This window comes from Gadus morhua, chromosome 18, assembly GCF_902167405.1.
Source record: "Gadus morhua chromosome 18, gadMor3.0, whole genome shotgun sequence".
In the NCBI taxonomy this organism is placed as follows: Eukaryota; Metazoa; Chordata; class Actinopteri; order Gadiformes; family Gadidae; genus Gadus; species Gadus morhua.
In genome coordinates this window covers 24,140,859-24,161,963 of record NC_044065.1, presented here as the reverse complement: position 1 = coordinate 24,161,963, position 21,105 = coordinate 24,140,859, and the positions used below count along the sequence as shown (strand labels likewise).

At 43.5% G+C, this 21,105-nt stretch overlaps 2 protein-coding genes across 3 annotated transcripts; one reads left to right on the top strand and one right to left on the bottom strand.

The window, feature by feature from the left end:
• The first annotated feature begins 112 nt into the window (after positions 1–112).
• Positions 113–7,162, top strand: atxn7l3b (ataxin 7 like 3b). Of its 2 annotated transcripts, none has more exons than XM_030340224.1 (9): positions 113–391; positions 845–901; positions 1,340–1,461; positions 1,612–1,744; positions 3,030–3,201; positions 3,913–4,013; positions 4,221–4,243; positions 5,426–5,471; positions 6,212–7,162. In XM_030340224.1, the coding sequence occupies exons 3-9, from the start codon at positions 1,411–1,413 to the stop codon at positions 6,286–6,288; spliced, it is 603 nt and encodes a 200-aa protein (XP_030196084.1). In that variant the 5' UTR covers positions 113–391; positions 845–901; positions 1,340–1,410; the 3' UTR covers positions 6,289–7,162. The 2 variants fall into 2 exon arrangements, with proteins under 2 accessions (XP_030196084.1, XP_030196085.1); XM_030340225.1 differs by having other exon boundaries at positions 1,288–1,461.
• An 11,879-nt stretch (positions 7,163–19,041) lies between these two features.
• LOC115531404 (uncharacterized) lies at positions 19,042–20,676 on the bottom strand. Its single transcript, XM_030340649.1, has 3 exons — positions 20,528–20,676; positions 20,134–20,405; positions 19,042–20,013 (listed from the first exon to the last, which is right to left on the bottom strand). Exons 1-3 carry the CDS (start codon positions 20,627–20,629, stop codon positions 19,269–19,271), a joined length of 1,119 nt encoding a protein of 372 aa, XP_030196509.1. The 5' UTR covers positions 20,630–20,676; the 3' UTR covers positions 19,042–19,268.
• Between the last annotated feature and the right edge of the window lie 429 nt (positions 20,677–21,105).

Sequence of the window (21,105 nt, the reverse complement as noted above, 5' to 3'; positions counted from 1 at the left end):
GTGTTTTCTGTTTCTTGTCTTGCTGGGAACAAATATGCATTCAAACAATTTAGGTGTGAGTTGATATGATTATATGAGGTGGTGTCGGGTTGGAGGACCCTGGTAGAGGTGGTGTAGGTTGGAGGATGCTGGTAGAGGTGGTGTAGGGTTGAGGATCCTTTGTAGAGGTGGTGTAGGGTGGAGGACCCTGGTAGAGATGGTTTCAGAGTGGAGGACCATAGTATAGTATAGGTGGTGTAGAGTGGTGCAGGGTGGAGGACCCTGGTAGATATGAGGTGGGGGTAAAGGACCCTGGTGGTTCAGCAGCAGTGCAGCATTATCCGGTGAGACTCGTTCAGCGATCGATTGCTCCTGCCTGGTCCGGTGTAAAGATGGATGCCGGCCGAATGAGGTAAATAAACACAATTAACAGACTACGATTATGTATTCCTTCACACTACATCACTCATAAATCGGTATTTGTGAAATAATATTTGTCTTTGTGACGGATGGTAGACTCGGTAATGTACCGCCGCAGTGCAGTAGTCGGTCTTGGGGAGACGCGGTGGTTAAACACTCGGGATGTGATCCGCTGCATTCACCCTAAGAGTGAATAGGCGTTTTCAAATCGACACATTGCTATTTTAGTCCATCCATCATCCTCCCAGCCGAGCTCTTTGTTGTGTTTAGCCGGGCTAAGCTACACCCTGGGTCTGGTCCCCCGGTGGGGCCGCTTCAATGACTTGTTCTCCTACTACTAGGTTATGACTGGTTCTCCTACTGCTAGGTTATGACTGGATCTCCTACTGCTAGGTTATGAATGGTTCTCCTACAGCTAGGTTCTGACTTGTTCTCCTACTGCTAGGTTATAAGCGGCTGGGTCGGGAATCGACCCTCGTCCCTGGCTGTTGACCGAGCACTTGTAAGTACATCACGGACAGAAAACAGACGCCCGACACACTCGTTTATCTCTACTGTTTTGTCCGTACCGTGTGTCTGTCCTCCGTCACAGCCACTCCTTGCCCAGGCCTTATTGTGTCTGTACCGTGTGTCTGTAGTCCCTCCTGGCCCAGGCCTTATTCTGTCTGTACTGTGTGTCCCGTCACAGCCAATCCTTGCCCAGGCCTTAATGTGTCTGTACCGTGTGTCTCCCGTCACAGCCCCTTCTGGCCCAGGCCTTATTGTGTCTGTACCGTGTGTCTAGCCCCTCCTGGCCCAGGCCTTATTGTGTCTGTACCGTGTGTCTCCCATCACAGGCCCTCCTGACCCAGGCCTTATTGTGTCTGTACATTGTGTCTCTCATCACAGCCTCTCTTGGCCCAGGCCTTATTGTGTCTGTACCATGTGTCCCTCATCGCAGCCCCTCCTGGCCCATCCTGCTTTACTACAGCATGAACACAGCAGTGTCGGCACATCTTGTAATTCTGGCAAATGAAAATGGAAGAGGTTTCAATGTCCAGCCTGGACAACAGCAAGCTGGAGGTAAAGTGTGTGGTGGTAGATTATGTGCAAGGTTACACGTACGTCTAGCACGTTTAATGTCTCATCAACACTATGGGCCAAGCTATACAACGCAATGGTGGCCCATAGCTTCTGAATGTTGTCACCGATGTGTGTTTTGTTGGGTGGCAGGGCCTAGCGCAAGACATCCTGTCTGATCTGGTGGAGGATGCGTGCCTGGGCCTCTGCTTTGAGGTCCACCGGGCCGTTAAACAGGGCTATTTCTTCCTGGATGACACAGACCAAGAAAGTATGAGGGACTTTGGTAAGCACAACAACAATGTGTTATATCTTCAAAACCGCGATGCACACTGGGTCGTGCTTCTAGTCATGCTGTACATCTCTGCTTGACTGGAACAACAAATCTGGCCTGGCATTCTGTACCAGACAGGGCCAACACAATCCATCCCCAAACCACACCAACGATGCAAGTAGAATATTCCAACATTTGGGGCTTAGCCTGGGATCCTTACCTAAAGTTGAGGGTCAGGGGGAGCCTGGAGTCCTTACCTAAAGGGGGGGGTCCGGAGTCCTTACCTAAAGTAGAGGGTCAGGAGGAGCCTGGAGTCCTTACCTAAAGTAGAGGGTCAGGGGGAGCCTGGAGTCCTTACCTAAAGTAGGGGGATTTGGGGCCTGGTCGATTTGGAGGATTTTTAAGCAAATGTATCTGGTGTGCTTTTTAATAAATAGATTTAATATTTTTTTAGATTACCAAACATCGCTTGTTAATTAGCGATGTTGGGTCACTTCTGTTGTTTGAAGCGAGATCACAAACAAACAGAAACAGATCTCCCCTCCCTTCCGTGGTATATGCATCCAGTAAAAACAATGATGAACGCAGCACAAAACACCAACAACACCCACCCCTTGTCTGTGATTGGTTGGAATACTATTTGTTTTGGTTTTTGAGTGGTTGGTAGTACCATTTGTTTTTGTGTACGATCTCGAACATAGGTACAGAGACGCGTTTTTTTGATGGCCTGCTAATGGGGCGGGCAGCTAGCGGATCGTGAGGAAAGATCAGATGAATGTGATCATTTAGTTTCGGCCTAGAATCGCTTATGCAACCTTTAAAAGGTAAACTTCGCTATTTAGGTTGTATAGTCCTGTATCGTTGAGGGGTAGGACTTATGGATGGACAATGTTATCTTTTAATTACACATTAAAGACCGGTCTATTCATGTCATTGGTTCTAATCAAATGTAATCAAACGTATTGCGCTCCCTGGATTGTGGCAAGCTCAGAGAGCAGTGAAGCCTTTGAAGCAAAAATATAGAACCACTTTTCATTTGGCTTAGCTTTTTTGATGCACTATTTATTGGCTCAATACAACAACCTCTAATATATTTCATAGTGTAGTGGCTAGAGTGTTCGATCCCCAATGTCCACAGTGCAGTTATTACTTGTATCTTACTTCATGATACACTTTGGATGCGAGGCAATCACTAAATAGCAAATAGTGCTGAAAGTGCATTTGAAGTTGATGAGCTGAACTATACTTTAATTATCCCAAACAGGAAATAACGGTTGTTTGTGTTATAAATGTGCAGAAATCGTGGACCAGCCTGGAGTGGATGTGTTTGGACAGGTGTACAACCAATGGAAGAACAAGGAGTGCGTTTGTCCCAACTGCAATCGTAGCATCGCCGCCTCGCGCTTCGCCCCGCACCTGGAAAAGTGCCTGGGCATGGGCCGCAACAGCAGCCGCATCGCCAACCGCAGGTACGCCCCAGGTGGTCCCCCCGGCAGGAGGTCCCTGACCCTGATGCACAGCTATCCTCAGGCGGCCATCACACGGCGGGCCTGCCGCGGCCTCCTCTTTTGCGCTGCGCTTTGCGCTTTTATAGTATTGAAGACGCGCGGATATTCTCAACTTTCAGCGCAAGGCACAGAGTATCACCGCTCGTCAATGACACGGCCCAGGCAGCCAATGGTATTAAGCAAGAGGCGGGCTTTACTACTTTACCACTTCCTTACGGTTTTGTTGCCACAGCAACAGCCAAACCAACGGTCTGCCTATGACAAATGCAGTGCACTGCTCTGACCTCTATCAAAAGTCACTGGGATGCTCTGGGTATAAGCCCCTGCTGAGGTGGTTCTGGGTTCAATACCCAATGTCCTCGACCCCCTGAACGCACCCTGGAGCTCAATGCCCGTAACCCATACCTGCTCAATAATTGTTATTAAATGTAAGGGTATCAGGTAAGCTAGACTAAGGATATTGCCTCAGCATCCCACTAAGGTAAGTTAGACACCTTGAGAAGGAGGGACACATCAGAGGGATCCATATTAGGTACCAATAGGCCAGAGGTATAAGATGCTAACCTAAACTAGTAGAAAAATATAATCGGTAATCCCTATATCTTCCTTAATGAAAAGCAAATGCTAAATGACTAAATGGGCAAAGTAGTAAAGAGTCCTCCTTCTTTGTAGGATAGTCACCGGGAACACCACCAATAACAAGTCCGAAAGCGACCAAGAGGACAACGACGACGTCAACGACAATGACTGGTCTTACGGGGCCGAAAAGAAAGGTGAAGTAGGACGTTTTCTGGACGATTTTATTAGAGAAATTACATCAAGTATTTACTGTTCCCCACGCCTTTTGTTCATGAGTTTTTTTATGAGATTGATGCTTGAATTAGTCAATACTGATAAAATATGAACTTCTAGGAGGAAAACAAATAAAAACCATCATCATCATTGGAATCTAAAACCATGTTTTTGTTTGGGTCTTGCAGCAAAGAAAAGGAAATCGGATAAGGTAAGTTTGATATTGACGAAAAAGATGAACAGTAGCTTTTTTTTATGTCCATGGTGCTTAGCATGCATGATAACACATTCTATTGATTTTAATTTCTCTTTTTCCAATAGTATGATGGGTGATAAGGTTTTTGTCAAGCTTTCCATCTGCTCAAATGCATACCATGCAGTTTTTAATGGCATCTGAACATTTAAATTAGAAAAGTGGTTTGAGAAAGGGAAGACCCGTTGTTGTGCTGACTAAACCAACCAGGACCTTTTGAGGGGACATTCTTGCTTTAGAGGACTGTTGTTTTTTCTGTTGTATAATTTCTATTATATTAGTAATTTTGTTTTGTGGGGAAAGCATTATAATTTACTCAACATTCATCTGGGTAAAAAGTTACCTCAAAATGTAAGATATTCTGTTGAACAGGTTTAAATGGCAAATTGAAAGATTTGGATGGATATATTATGGCGCGTTTCCACTTCAGGGTGCGGTACGGTTCGGTTCGCAAAGGTGCGGTACGGATTGCGTTTCCAACACCAAAAGTGGGCGTGACCCGGACTGAGCCGTACTCGTTTTGCCCTCGTCTTCAGTACTCCTCCGTTGGGGTACTGAGACGACTGAAAGGGTGCCGGAAAATTCGAGCTACACACCACCTCCGTTGATTGGTCGACAAGACGTCACTTCCGGGCGATGTGGGAATAAAAACAAACAAACAGTAGCCTCGAGGTATTATTCTTTACAATGAACATGTCGCGTAAAACGCTTGCTTGGGCGAACAAGGAGGTGGAGACGTTCCTCTGCATTCTTGGGGAGGAAGACGTGCAGAGGGAGCTTGATGGAGCAGTGAGGAACGAGAAGGTCTTCCAGCTGGTTTCCTTTTCCATTGTTTTTATTGAGCAGGCTACGCTGTGTCGCGCTGCTATGATGTCACGATGCTTACGTAGCTGCCGCGGCGATTGACATCCAGCCTACCATAAAGGGTTCGGCGGTGGAAACGTGACCTCGGAACTGAGCTGGGCTATACCGCCCCCTCCCTGCCGGACTGAGGCGAACCGAACCGTACCGCACCCTGCAGTGGAAACGCGGCATTGTTCTCAAGCTTCCCCCCCCCCCCCTCCCCCCATAAATGTGCTATTTTTTCCATGTCCCAAAATGTCAAATTTAACCTAACTTTTGTTTTTTGATATGTCTCAGAATCCAAACTCTCCAAGAAGATCTAAATCCTTCAAGCATAAAAGTGGTAGGTTTATGTTCATAACTATGTACTTGTGCTGCCCTGCTACCCCTTCCTGTTGGTTCATAATTTATTGAATGCACACAGATGTTGAGGAATATGTATTGTGTGTTAAGAAGGTGTGCGGGTTGTGTGTCAAGAAGGGGTGTGGGTTGTGTGTCAAGAAGGGGTGTGGGTTGTATGTCAAGAAGGGGTGTGGGTTGTGTGTCAAGAAGGGGTGTGGGTTGTGTGTCAAGAAGGGGTGTGGGTTGTGTGTCAAGAAGGGGTGTGGCTTGTGTGTTAAGAAGGGGTGTGGCTTGTGTGTTAAGAAGGGGTGTGGCTTGTGTGTTAAGAAGGGGTGAGGCTTGTGTGTTAAGAAGGGGTGTGGCTTGTGTGTTAAGAAGGGGTGTGGCTTGTGTGTTAAGAAGGGGTGTGGCTTGTGTGTTAAGAAGGGGTGTGGCTTGTGTGTTAAGAAGGGGTGTGGCTTGTGTGTTAAGAAGGGGTGTGGCTTGTGTGTTGCGAAGGGGTGTGGCTTGTGTGTTAAGAAGGGGTGTGGCTTGTGTGTTAGGAAGGGGTGTGGGTTGTGTGTTCAGAAGGGGTATGGGTTGTGTGTTAAAAAGAAGGGGTGTGGAATGTGTTAAAAAGAAGGAGTGTGGGTTGTGTGTTACGAAGGGGTGTGGGTTGTGTGTTACGAAGGGGTGTGGGTTGTGTGTTAAGAAGGGGTGTGGGTTGTGTGTTAAGAAGGGGTGTGGGTTGTGTGTTAACAGGCATGATGGGACCCCGGCGGCGCATGGACAATCAGGAGAGCCCCCGCATGCTCATGAAAGATGAAGCGTTTCCTTAGCAACCACCTCAAGAGCGCACTTTACCATCTCCGAGTGTTGTGTGACGTGTTCCTATACAGTATATACACACAAATCGACATGCAAAGAAAACACAAAGTGGGAGACAAGTGTTCTGTGATTCTCACACATTCACGATGAGGTAGCTGTGAGATTCACCAACAGCTATCGTATCTATGATGAACTCGCTCTTTCAAAAAAAAAAAGGTTATCATACCAGCGCTCATGTTTCTTCAATTTCAATTTGTTTTGTAAATGATATGCCGGAGTCCAAAAATTATGAATATCTTTTTAGGACTCAACTAATGGAGCTGCTTATTGATGCCGGTCAGTCGAGTGAAGAGTAACTGATGCTAATATGGTCCGTTATGTGTGCACATACCTTTTTCGCAAAAAATCAGAAAACAAACCAAAAATATATATGCCTGAGTTGTACTATATGTCCTCGTGATTTTGGTTAACCCTTTATTTTGACAAGTTATTGCATCATCAGACAATCATGAATAATGGTTGGTCTATTTGGAACATACACTAGATCATGGACAGGATCCATCTAATTAACATTTAAATAGAAAACATGAAAGGGGACTCAACATGTTGTGATCAACATGGTTGGTAACCAACCATCCCAGCTGACTGTACAGGCAGACTGTGCTGTAAAGAGCGGGGGAGTATGGGCTAATAACGTGGTGCGTTGTTGGTTTGGTATTCTTTTCTAGCATTAAACATGTCCCTGTGTAACCTGTGTTTACATTGTAAAGGTAACATGTATCCTCGGTGTGATGTGATAGTGTACATATTTCAATAGTTTCAATTGCTGCTATCATGGCTCAGTTTTTCATCTGTCTAGCATAATAAAATGAATTGTTACCTGTCTGAATGTGTGCTGTTTGTGTCGGAGAAAGGAAAAGGAATAGCCCTAGTTTAAATGCAAAGCTCTATCACTTAATTGTACAGTTAACTTTAAGTAATTTTTCTGGTTAGTCTGTTTCTCAGCGAGAGTCTACAGCAGCAAAAACATTTTTTGCTTTTATAACTAAAATAAGGATTAACAGCAAAATAATAAGTGTGTTTAACATCCAATCATTAAAAAGCATATCCTTAAACTCCACGTTGTCAATGAAAAAGCATGGAAAATCATTGGAAAAGTGGTTATGGTTATCTTATGGTTACAATGGTTATCTTTGAAGCCGCTCGTCATCAAAATAAATGCTGGCCATGTACTTTTTCTGCCTCAACAGAGAATGCAAACAGCCTCTTATGGTGAGACTAGGGAATCGAAACACAAGACAAACATGGTTGATTAAAAAGGTGGAACAGGCAAGTTCTCAGTGGCTCAGTGGAGTTTGGGCAGGCAGGCACAGGCAGGGTTTGAGATTCTATAGACACAAGAGATCAAGGTTAGGAATATCCTTGGGGATACAGTGAAACACTTGGACAGGAGCAAGTTTAACTTGGTTAGAGTAGAACAAAGTTCTGGCGATGAGTGGATTGGAAACCAGGGCATAAATACTGTTAGTTTAATGAGTTGTTAGGCTGCAGGCGTGTAGGCACAACAGGTGAGATGAATAACTGATCGAATATAGAGAAACTGCTACTGTCTTTCCCTTAGATTCTTTTCCTAGGAACTCTGAAAATGGTCCATGAAAATGTGTTATTATTAATTTGTTTCATACTTCCTACCTTTTGGATCTGATATTATACAATAGAGGTTAAAGTGTAAATATTAAGCATTCATTTTTTGGTATTTTCATATACATTCTCCATAAGTGTGGTTGGGATGAGTGAATGGAATAAAATAGGCCACATAGACGCAGCATTGGCTGCTGACGCGAGAAATGCGGCCGCCATCTTGAAGTGGGGATGGGGAGCCTGGGAGCAGCATAAAGTCTGAGGGGAGATTGGAACAGAGGATTGATTTCTGCTTGGGGAACACAGTTTGGCATCGACAACCCCCATTCGGACTTGTTATCATTGGTTGTGTGTGTTTCATAACATAAGATAAGGCTGCGCCACATTGCCAAATTCGCCTCTCTTGAACTTCAGAAAGGGAGAAAGAAGCTATGCAAAGCAGTCCTCTTTCAGGCTTTTAATCCCACACAGATATTGATATTTTTTACATTCACATTGCCTTGCATACACTACATTGGTCCGTCTGCATTTACCCTTACTGCTTTTTTTATTGTATTTGGAATTTCCCTCCTAATTCATGATAATCAGGCCTAATGCGCTAGATTTATTTTCCATGATAATTCTTTTGTATTGTATTCTCGTATTTTTTAAACACTGTATATGGTAAGTCTGCATTACCCTGGCTGCTTTTTATTGTATTTTGAATTTCACTCGTTCTGCTCTGATCATTTTCCTGTATAAATTCCCACCTGCAAACTCCAGTCCATTCCATCCATCCATCCATCCATATATAAACATTCCATCAGCAGATTTGTATCATGACGCATTGTCATTTTAGACAAAGTATTATGGAAGCATATATGTAGCAAAATTCAAATGGCAATGCAATTAGCAATTTCATAATGTAATTTGTAAATACGTCATTCAAAGTGTATTTTAATATGCAAAGTGACAATGCAATCCTCAATAAAATTTGCAAAAGTTATAACAATAAAAATACAATAACATTTTGTCAAATTCTTTGAGTTCCTTTATTCAAATTGAAAAGCTATAGCGTCCCCGTGATTGCATCCACTTCGCCACGCTCCGTGTGTTGCGATATTCAAATGACATTTCAATCCGAAAAACGAACGCTTTGCAAAAGATTAGGCAAAACGGAATCTAAAACGTTTTCCAAAACCGGAATCCAAAACGTTTTCCAAAAAGTCAATATGCAAAGAGGCAAACGTATCAGCCAATCAGCGTCTGGGCGGCAACTACGTCACTTTCTATTGCCTCCAAGGGTATCTCCACGGTGGGTCTCCCGACCCTATGTTTCGCACCCAGTGCCTGTAGCACTTGGGAAATCTTTGTGTTTACCACACTGGCGTCAAAACGTACCAGTGAGGATAAGTCGTCTATCCTATCTCCCAGAACACGCACTCTATCTACTGCATCTGTGTCTTCAACACGATTGTTCTCCACATCATCGGCGAAACTTCGGAGCGTATCAATAATCTCCATTGGTGACCATGGACCTGACACATACGAACTAGAAGTGAACGTGAACAAGGAAATTACGAGCAAGTGACGTAGTTCCCGCCCAGACGCTGATTGGCTGATACGTTTGCCACTTTGCATATTGACTTTTTGGAAAACGTTTTGGATTCCGTTTTGGAAAACGTTTTGGATTCCGTTTTGCCTAATCTTTTGCAAAGCGTTTGTTTTGCGGATTGAAATGTCATTTCGCAACACACGGAGCGTGGCGAAGTGGATTGCTATGGCGACACATTAGTGCCATAATTCACTAATGTGATAAAAGATGCATTCGGGCGTATTATATAATTCCACACGTGTAGATATTAACTGCGAGCGCGAAAATGATCTCTGCTCGCGCAAAACAGCCTCTCGCGCGCGCAAATTACCTCAGCGCGCGCAAAAGAGCCTCTCGCGTGCGCAAATTACCTCAGCGCGCGCAAAACCTCTCGCGAAAGATGTTTTTACGCTCTCGCTCGAATTTAATTTTGGCACTATGGGGGAGGGAACCAAGGCAGGGCGGGCTTTCCTATGATTGGCCGTTTCTGATGCGCGATATTTGATTGACAGCCCTCCCTCCTCACATTCAATTCTGAATTGTACAGTAAATGGCTGAAACGATAGTTACTTATTGTAACTCTAGATTCTATGAGTATGTGTGAAAGGGGTTATGTGGTAGGATCTTTAAGAATGCTTAACTGGGATATTTATATATTCATGGCTCAAATATTAAGGATCATGCTTTTGACGTGTAACTAACGCATTTACGCGGTCAGCGATCCGCTGCCAGGCTTTGGTTCTCCGGGTTCCAGAGGTTTTAGCGTTCCTTTTTCTTGTGATAATGTCCTTCTCCTCGTCATAGCTCAAGTTTGTTTTTAGTTTGGCGTGGACGCGCACAACTCTGTGTTAACCAACCCAGAGTTGATTGAACTAATGCATAACCGCTGCTGTGGAACCGAAAACTCTGGGTTGGTCGGCACAGGGTCAATCAACCTAGAATTCAGCGTTAACTCAGTGTTTGTTAAACCTCCGTTCGTGGAACACCCCGCTGGTCACTTATAGCCTAGGCCTATAGCATATTAACACAGGGTTGTGCGCGTCCACGTCAAACAGGCGTGATGTATGGATCATGAAAACCCTGATTGAAATGGCGAAACGGGCCACTTATTTCAATGAAATGGAACTCCAGGTTCCCCCAGGTTCTTCTATGACGAGGAGAAGGACATTATCCCAAGAATAGGGAACGCTAAAGCCTCTGCAACCAAGAGAACCAAAGCCTGGCAGCGGATCGCTGACCGCGTAAATGCGAGTTACATGTCAAAAGCATGATCCTTAATATTTGAGCCATGAATCTATTAATATTCCAGTTAAGCATTCTTAAAGATCCTACCACATAACCCCTTTCTTCTAAAACAATATGTAGTCTACTCCGATTGCTTCCAAGCGGTCAGAGGATCAAGTATAAAAATGAAGTATAAAAAAACATACAAACTGGTAAGCTTTTCCCACCATCGTATTGGTATAAATTTAAATAAGCCATTTTTTTAAGCCAATCGTGAAAAGGCCGACAGTCTGCAGACTGGATCTGGCCCTCAAATTGTCTTGACGCCGGTGGAGGAGCTGTTAATAAACATAAATTCAGGGCGCCCTGGCATGGAGGGTGTTACGTATTTTAAGAATCTAAGCTACCCACACATAGACCCAATGAAACACAAGTACCCCTGACTGCAGCCCGCAGACGGAGCCCACATGGAGGGGGCGGGCACTCAGTCCACATGGAGGGGGCCGGCCCTCCGCCCACATGGAGGGGGCGGGCACTCAGTCCACATGGAGGGGGCGGGCACTCCGACCTCTGACGATTGAGCAGATTTCTGCTGCTCTTGTTAATGCAAGAAACGGTAATACTATGTTAAGCTAGCGGGAGCCCATGCTGTTAATTAAACTATACAAACAGATGGTACGGGAGTATTGTGACTTGGTATCTTTCTTGCTGCGTACCATGGAACTATTATAAAGTTAAGCATAGCCTAAACGACTTGCAAATACATATTCTCTTGTTTATTTTTTTTTCGCTTAACTGTTCCACTCATGGACCTATTAAGGTTCCACTTAAGAGTTCACGTTACTACCGTTCGCCGTTGCTCAATGTTTAAATCACAGTGCCTTGTTCGTGACCTGTCTCAAATTCACTAAGTGAAATAGTACCCCCTAGTGATCTTTTTTTTTTTTTACTCAGTATTAATAGCCCTACTATTGCCGTTTTCGCTTGAATTTTTGTATTTCTCTACTGATTGCTTTGACAATGCAACATTAAAAGTTACTAACAGCGACTTCACACAGAAGCTCTGGTTTAGGGCCGCCCTTGGGCCCCTGGGCATGTGCCCGGTGTGCCCGTGCGGTAATCCACCCTTGCCTGTAAACAATGCAACGTGTCCAAACTCCTGTACCCGTGAGTAACAGGCCCAGTAAGAGCCAAAATAAGATTTGGGGAACTATGAAGACTGGGACCCAAAGGTATGACCTTAACAGATGTAATGTGAGGAATAACGAAGTGACCACATCTAAGGGCAAAAAATGTACCTCAATAGACATAATGAAAAGCTACATGTGTGAAGCACATTAAGTTACACCAATCACAGGAGCAATAACAACTGTCTTTTTATTCAACAAAACAATTAAAAAATAACAACTACAAAAAATTGATTGTAAACTATAAACATAAAAGATAAATCAATAAAGAGTAGAACAAACAAAGTCAAACAACAAAAGGGGAACACACTGACGCCTTCCTCAGTGAGGTGGATGCCACTCTTGCTTCACGCTCTGTCGCCCGACATCGCCGTCACCGCCGCCATAGCTGCCAAGCGCCGCCATTATGCTGCATCATCAGACTACATTGGAGTCGTGTGGCGCAGGCGTCACGGGGAGGGGGGACGGGGAGGGGGAGAGGTGTTTGACTCAAAAGAGGCAAACACCTTCAGGTTTCTCCTGTCCATCCTCTCCACACAGAACAGTTCATAGTCAGTATGTAATCTGAATGAGAATTGGAATGGTTTCCACGTTTCTTCCTCATCCCCGCCGTCATGGGATTTGCGCTGTGTTGAAGCTGCCATCTGCTCCCAACCTTCCATCCCAATGACCTCTGGGAGAGAAACGCTGTCCTTGAAGGACTGTAACTGGCACCATGCTGCTGCCTGAATTGTGTCCTTCAGGACAACATAATCTTCCTTGAAGAAGAAAGAAAAATTATTTGTGTCTGTACTTGACACCCTACCCTCCCAAAACCACAAAATGGTATGCAAACAAAGGCTACTACTACTGATGAGTTTTCAGTGATAAAAAACACTATTCAACTAGTCATCAGACTATTTCATCTGGCTATACAAACAACCTCCAACATTACACACATATTATATACCAGGTTCCCAGGTTCCAGTTTCTGGTCTTCAGTTTTGTCTGGAAATAAAACAGATTGTTGTCTGTAATGTTGAGTAGGCCAATACAATGGAATAATAAAAGTAGGCCCTAGTATGCGCAATAGATCAGCCATGGAGTAGGCTATAACTTGTATATTGATGGAGATATGTGTACAACTTAATTTGGAAGTAGAAGCCTAATAGAATCAATCATATCTCACAAACACTCTGAATATGTGCAGGCCTACATGGATTCACCTGGATTAACAGTCTATACATGACCTGATCCTTCAGAGCTGGATGCTGTTGGAGCAACTCTAGCCCTTTTTGTGCAGAGATCTTTATCCTGAAATGTATTAGTGGTGGGAGGGTGGTAAGACTATAGTCTTTCACAATTGCTCTAAGACAACATCACACATTACAGTATATGACACGTACCTGTAGCTTTTTTTTCCTCCCGTCTTCTCTTCCTGCTTCCTGAAAGCTCCTCTGCAGACCTTGGTGAGTAAACGGCATACATTACATACATACAAATATATAATAACAATAATAATATAAATAATAATAATAAAAAAATAAGAAAATGTACCTCTGTATTTAACCGAGGCATGGCATTTAATGTGATGGTCGATATCACATTTTGACCCTTTGTATCTGCAGAAGGGGCAGTGATGTAGACCGCTGCTGTCCAGCTGTATTTCAGGGCTCTCGCCATTCACAATTACACTGACGTGTCTCTAAAAGTCAAAGAAAACCAGTATAAACATAAAAGCAGTTTTCTACAAAAAAACATTGCAGCGTTTCGGTTTTCTATTTTTCGGCTGCTTTGTATAAGATGGCTTGTGCATATACACAATGTAATTAGACTAAAATAATATTGATATTCGATTTCTGTGGACGCTTATGAACATTTCAAGACCCAACATGAAGTATCAACTCATTGCTAAGGATATCCACAACTACGATAAAGTTAGAATGGACCAAGGGAGGAGGAGGGTGAGGGGGGCTATTTTGACCCAAGACACTAGGATATATTTGATCTATATTCACTAAACATATTTATTCCACCAAATGGTTGACATTGGTTGACAGATTCTAAGCTTTCAAACGGTGTATGACATGACTATATCACTCAACCTTATGATGCTGAAAATTGACCTAGCATGTTGGGGGGAACATGCTAGGCGTAACTAAAACTTAAAAGACGATTAAGTAGTTAACAAGACATAATACATAATTGCATGAATATTACTAAATATAGGCATTTTGACAGTCTCACTTACTTGCATGTTTTAGGCATCACTAGCTCGGGCGGGCACACTCTAATTTCAGGTAATTTCAGGTACATTTCAGCTAATTTCAGGTCAGAAACGGGATCAGATGCTGCACATGCTGTTTGACCAGTCCTCAATGTGAACTGAGTGGCCGCCCCCTCGATGTGGACGGGCGTGGCGTCAGATCCGAGATCCGAGTCGGTTCGCAGAGAATACTCGAACGCAGCATGAGTATCCGCCCCCTCCATGTGGGCGGAGTGCCGGCCCCCTCCATGTGGACTGAGTGCCCGCCCCCTCCATGTGGGCGGAGGGCCGGCCCCCTCCATGTGGGCTGAGTGCCCGCCCCCTCCATGTGGGCTCCGTCTGCGGGCTGCAGTCAGGGGCTTCTCATGAAACAGGACCAAACATATAAGCCGTAAATACTATACATAGCCACAAGGGGATCAAGACCTTATTGGAGGCGGTGTCACACTAAATTTGTACCGGCTGCCAAATTTGTACCGGGCGCGTCATCCATACGTAATCCATTCCAAACCTGCCTGCAACAGATGATCGCGTCGTCCGTTGCCGGGCAGGTTTCAAAAAACATTCGCGCTCATGTTGCCAAAGACGAAATAACATAGTACAGTTAACGGATCGCTAGATAACACTTGTTTTTACTTTATATTTGTATTGTATTTCATTTTTTAATAAAATTTAGCTAGTAAACTGAGTGTTTAAAGCGGGTTTCAAAAAACATTTGCGCTCATGTTGCCAAAGACGAAATAACATAATACAGAAAACGGATCGCTAGATATCACTTGTTTTTACTTTATATTTGTATTGTATTTCATTGTTTAATCAAATTTAGCAAGTAAAGTGAGTGTTTAAAGCAGGTCAAGGACGAAATAGCACAATACAGATAACGGATCGCTAGATAGAAGGTTCGCGAATGTTCGTGAACCTTGCACGTCATTCGACGCGATCGTCCGTTGCCAGGCAACGGACGACGCGATCATCTGTTGCCGGGCAGGTTTGGAATGGATTACGTATTGATGACGCGCCCGGTACAAATTTGGCAGCCGGTACAAATTTAGTGTGACAGCTGCTCCAGCCACAGATAGCAGATACGAAGAAGCCGAAGCCAGTACGGCATCCCGGCCACGCCCACTTGACGGTCTCTACCTGAGGACAAGGGGTCCTCAGGTGTTTTCAGCGACACCCGCGAGGGCCCATGTCCCGTAGTAGCCAGAGTTCTTATCTCTCACACGTGTTCAACACGATTCCTAGACTTTCGTTCCATAGCCAGTTACCATACCGAAACATGCCTACTTTAACAATAAAGTCAGTTAAAAGCTATCCCGGACTTGAACCTTTCCTTGAAGAAATACGTAAGAAGGGGGTACTTGGAGGTACCTCCTCAGAGAGTCATGGGCCGTACCCCACACTGGTTGAATGTAGGTTTTTGTGTTTTCTTGTATTTTAGATTTTTTTTGCCTTCGAAGTAACACATGCAAACCGTGTGCTTGCCACAGCGCATAGGCCTACTATTCCAAATGTTTCTTTTTTTGGTAACTGGGTAGAAAACCTAAAAGTGACAATTCATCAACTTCACAGATCAAGACGGATCAGTGCTTGTAATGAAGCCGCCGGCTACGATCGAACATTCTCCAGTGGATGCAAGTCCGTTAGGACTATTTTATACTTTATGTTGTAAATGCCTCTCGGCATAGTAGGCCTACTCAGACAATATTGCTCTTTGATAGGATATTGCTCTTTGGTATGATAGGAGGCCGATACAAATCTTGGATGGGTCATCTGAAACGACTGTGATGTGCTCAGCATCTCCAGCATTATAGCCTAGATAAAACTACCATTTGAAAAAAACGGAGGGCTACGCAAATAGTCTGGAGTGAACTGAGGCCAGGACCTCGATTGGTAGTGTTGGCTATATAAGGCTATTTAAATATATTAAAGATTTGCGCGAGAATCTATATCCCTCCACTCCAGCAAAAAGTCATCCAATATGCCAAGATGTCGAGCCGTGGTCTTATCAATCGCTCCCGGTGGATTGCACGTATAATTTGCGCTCTGATATCAGCAGTTCTCTCATCAAAAGGGCATGCCATTGTGAACACATGAAATCTGCGGTGAGCGCCGGTTGAAATACCCAAAACCGGGTTATGTTTCAAACTTAACCTGCGCAAAACCTGGTCCGACCAGGTTTGATTCAGAGCATATGCTGCTATAGCAACTAACATACCGTGATCCTTTTGGCTGGTTTAACATACTCTGAGTTTAATCCTGCGCTCTGAGTTGGTTGACTCAGAGTTCAGGGTTGAAAAGCAACTCTGGGTTTTCGGTTTCAGAACAGTGGGGTGTTCCACAAAGCCGGTTTTATCACATAACCGGGTAAGTTAACCCAGGGTTTGCTGTAACCCTAGGTTTTCCGTTCCAAAAGGATCACGGTATGTTAGTTGCTATAGCAACATATGCTCTGAATCAAATCTGGTCGGACCAGGTTTTGCGCAGGTTAAGTTTGAAACATAACCCGGTTTTGGGTATTTCAACCGGCGTTCACCGCAGATTTCATGTGTTCACAATGGCATGCCCTTTTGATGAGAGAACTGCTGATATCAGAGCGCAAATTATACGTGCAATCCACCGGGAGCGATTGATAAGACCACGGCTCGACATCTTGGCATATTGGATGACTTTTTGCTGGAGTGGAGACATAGATTCTCGCGCAAATCTTTAATATATTTAAATAGCCTCACATAGCCAACACTACCAATGGAGGACCTGGCCTCAGTTCACTCCAGACTATTTGCGTAGCCCTCCGTTTTTTTCAAATGGTAGTTTTATCTAGGCTATTGATCGATTGCATGTGACGTCACGCGTGACTTCGGCGGCCATTTTGGAGGTCGACTCGTTGTGTATTGGACGCGTACACGTGTGCTGCTGCGTTGTGATTTAGCGTTTTACCCATTATTTTCCTCAACAAGTATGGTTTTAACGTGTTGTGCGGTGGACTGCCACAATAGAGCAGAGAAAATGGTTCTGTAAGATTCCACAGAATCCCTAAAGATGTCGAAAGACGTCGTTTGTGGCTTGGAGCAATAGGCAGGAAAGATTTTCAGGGCACCGAGTGCACCCGACTGTGTGGGGCCCATTTCATAACAGGCAACAATAACTGCTGTGTCATTTATTTTTACTGATAAAGTCATATACCTCAGTCGCAGTGCCACAGTCATTTTATATTAGTCTACTAGTATCAGAATTAAATATTGTGTTAAGCCTGGTACAAAAAATTATCTCACTTGACTTTTGATTGCAAAAACTATTTCAGATCATAATGTGATATCTCCAAGTGACCATCATCTTGATTATTTCAGGAAGTTCAGCTGCTGAGTGGGACAAACAACATCCTGATTGGGTGCCAACAATTTTCCACCACAAATGTGATGAACGCAAAAGCCAGAAAGCAGTTGATCGCTACAACCGATGTCAATCAGCATCTAGGAAGCGGACTAGAGAGTCCCAAGAGCATGATGAGTGCCCTCATGAAATCAACGACAATGGTATGCTTCCCTATCTTATAATAAACAAGAACTGAACATGTAAGATAAATAATCCCTACTGGTATTTATTTATAATAACTGACGTGCTTGTTTTAATACCGCTTTTCCTACAACACGTACATTAATGTATATTGTATATTTTCAGATAACGGTGAAATCGAATCCTGTCCATCAGTGTCAGAGAGCAGTGGAGACAACAGTCTACTTGAATCATATGCAAAGGAGCTGGCATCCGTCCGGACAGAACTTTATTCTCTCCGTGAGGAGAACGCTCGTCTCAAATTCTCGTGGGAGATGCTCAATACACCTGAGCAATGCCACTTTTACACAGGACTACCAAAAATTGGATTGTTTTCTGCTCTTTTTTCATTTGTGACAAAAAATGAAGAAAAAGAAAAAGAGAACACAATGGGGAAACTGTCTCTGAAGGATGAACTCTTCATGGTGCTTTTAAAGCTCAAATTGAACTTACACTACGATGACTTGGGCCAGAGGATGAGTGTAGATGGTACAACAGTGTCTCGAATTGTTCACAAATGGATTGACTTGCTATTTCCCTGTATGAAAAAACTTGTTGATTGGCCTGCCAAAGATTCCATCCTCAATACGCTTCCAGATACCTTTTTTCGATTCAATAGAAATGTGAGATGTATCATTGACTGCACAGAATTTTTCATTGAAAGACCGTCCTCATTCAATGCTAGATCGAAGACTTGGTCCAACTACAAGCACCACAACACTGATCAAGTGCTTGATCGGTATGTGTCCTCAAGGGGTCATAACATTCATTTCCAAGTGCTATGGGGGAAGGATTAGTGACAAGGAAATCACCAATGACAGTGGGTTTCTGGACAAATTGGACCATGGTGATGTCATTCTGGCAGACAGGGGATTTCTTGTTCGAGAGGAGTTTGCTGTTAGGGGTGCTTCGTTGATAATTCCTGCTTTCACTAAGGGTCACAAACAGCTTCCTCCTTCAGAGTTAGACAAGTCTAGGGCTATGGCTAGAGTGAGAGTTCATGTCGAGAGAATTATCGGTGTCTTGAAGCGTCGCTATGGAATATTGAAAGGGCCAATACCAATCTCACTTGTTAAGAAGACTGACACTGTATATGCTACATTGGACAAAATTATGGTCATATGCGCTGGTCTCGTCAATCTGGGAAATGGCATTGTGCCCGCAAAAGAGTCTGGCTAGATATGTGTGAATATGTAAATACTATGTTCTGAACTATCTGGTATCATTGCCCATGATATTTTTGTTATACTGATGTATTGAATCAAATAAAAATGTATATAACAGCAAAAATGATTTATTAATTCCAATACATAGTTAGAGAAATTACATATTACACGACCTGGAATGATTACACCTACACAATAAACATACACAACACAGAATACAATATACATTGAGTATACAATTCATTCCTTCAAACATATGTACAGTGACCACAATAGAGCAAACAATAGCCATTTCCACATATTGATGATTATATACATACATACTAAATGCAAACTTCAGAGGAAATTACTGACAACAAGAGATATGATACAATATGCCAAATATAACAAACTAACAAAATCACTTCCTCTTTTTCTTAGGCGGTTGCAAACTCTTACACTCTGGGCAAAACCAAAGTTTGGTCTTGGGGGCTTTTGATAATGTAAGGCAGCTCAAATGGTACCACTGGTTCACACAGTTTTGGTAATCACACCCAACCATTTCTTCGGAACCATCATCTGGTTTCCTGCAATAACAAAACAATTCTTGTGCAGCTTCAGTGGGTGCTTGTTGGGGAACATTAGTTGAGAGAGGTGCCCTTTGAGTGGCTGGAGTAGAGCTGGATGTTGAGCTGGACGAGGTACCGGATGATGGGCCACAGGGGTCACATATCACATCTCTATATTGGCGTGTCATAAGTTCTGGAAGTATTCCAGATTTGTATACAGCATTTATCCTGTCCAAATGCTTTGGAATAAAATTGTCTTCTCTATACACTCTGGTAACTATGCTACCACGGAAGGTGAACATCATCAAGTCACAGTAACTCTTTTCACAAATAGACAGCTGACACTGGATCTGGGTGTAGTGGGGGTGGTTTTGTTTGAGGGATGAGCCAATGATCTCACCATTTCCAACTTCAAATTCAATGGGGAAATCTGGTTCAATCTGGCTAGCTTCCACTGGGTGGACCATCCTGTGCTTATAGGGGCATTTCACCTCCAGCAGACCCTTTTCGCTGCAACAGCTGCAGCTGATGATACCATCGGGACTAGCCCCGAGATGTGGGTACAAAGGGTTAACGATCAACCCAGAGGATGAGTACCTGTACACATGACAAAATTGTAAAATATAGGATATTAGTTTATAATCATTCATACAATGATAAAGAAAGTAAATGAATAACTATAGTTTTAAACCTGTAAGGTCAAAAACTAGGTTGTACCTGAATTTGGTGTGTTGAGTTGATTTCTCTTTCACATACATCTTACGGGCCTTCTTTTCAAACTTAATCCCATGTGCAGTGGCTTTGGAAGTAAATGATGACAGCCCACATATACTTTTGACAAGGGAGGGAGCAGGTGATGTGGGGTCAGTGTGGAGAACACGGAATAGCGTTGAAGCTGTTATCCTCCCCTTTCTCTGTTCCAGCCAGTCATCACTCAACTGCTGTCTTCTGGTGAACATCTCCAGACCAGCACTTTCAGATTCAGTTATCTGAGCACAGCAAGAAGACTATGATAACAATATTATCTCACCACAAAAAGCCAAAAAAACAATAAATGCATCGTAATAAGTTGAGATCATTCATGTAGTGTTTTCTGGAGGACAGTGCTTACCTTAAGGCTGAGGAACACTTTATCAACTTCTCTTTGAAAGTCTGGTGTTGACATGGTTCTATACTCGGGTTTGTATAGTAGTGTAGTAAGAGGTATGGGCATGTGTAGAGGGGTTGGTTCCTCTGTGGCTGTAGAAAACTCTGGCACTACACTGAGTAAGACAGTGGTGGGGTTTACCTTTTGCACCTAAAACAGACAACAAGAAATTATTTGATCAAACAAAACAAGGTACCAGTGTTTGCTATTACAGATATTAGTCAGATGGCTATCAGATAATAAACATACTCATGAATCATAACATACATCAGCAAGGAATGCAATAAAATCACTGTGATTTGGCTCCTTGATCTCTTTGGTAGGCTGAGGCTCGACTCTCCGTGTTGTTTTGTTGTGATTTGGCTTGGAAAAATCCATATCAACGACTGGCCCAGATTTAATCTGTCAGTACACAAACATTTTTGGCATCAAAAAATGTAACTACCAGACAATGGTACAGTCATCTTTTCGACTGAGTTATCATCTCACACTTACCTTCTTCACAAATGTCTTGTTCCATTCACAGAGTTGTGATGTACATG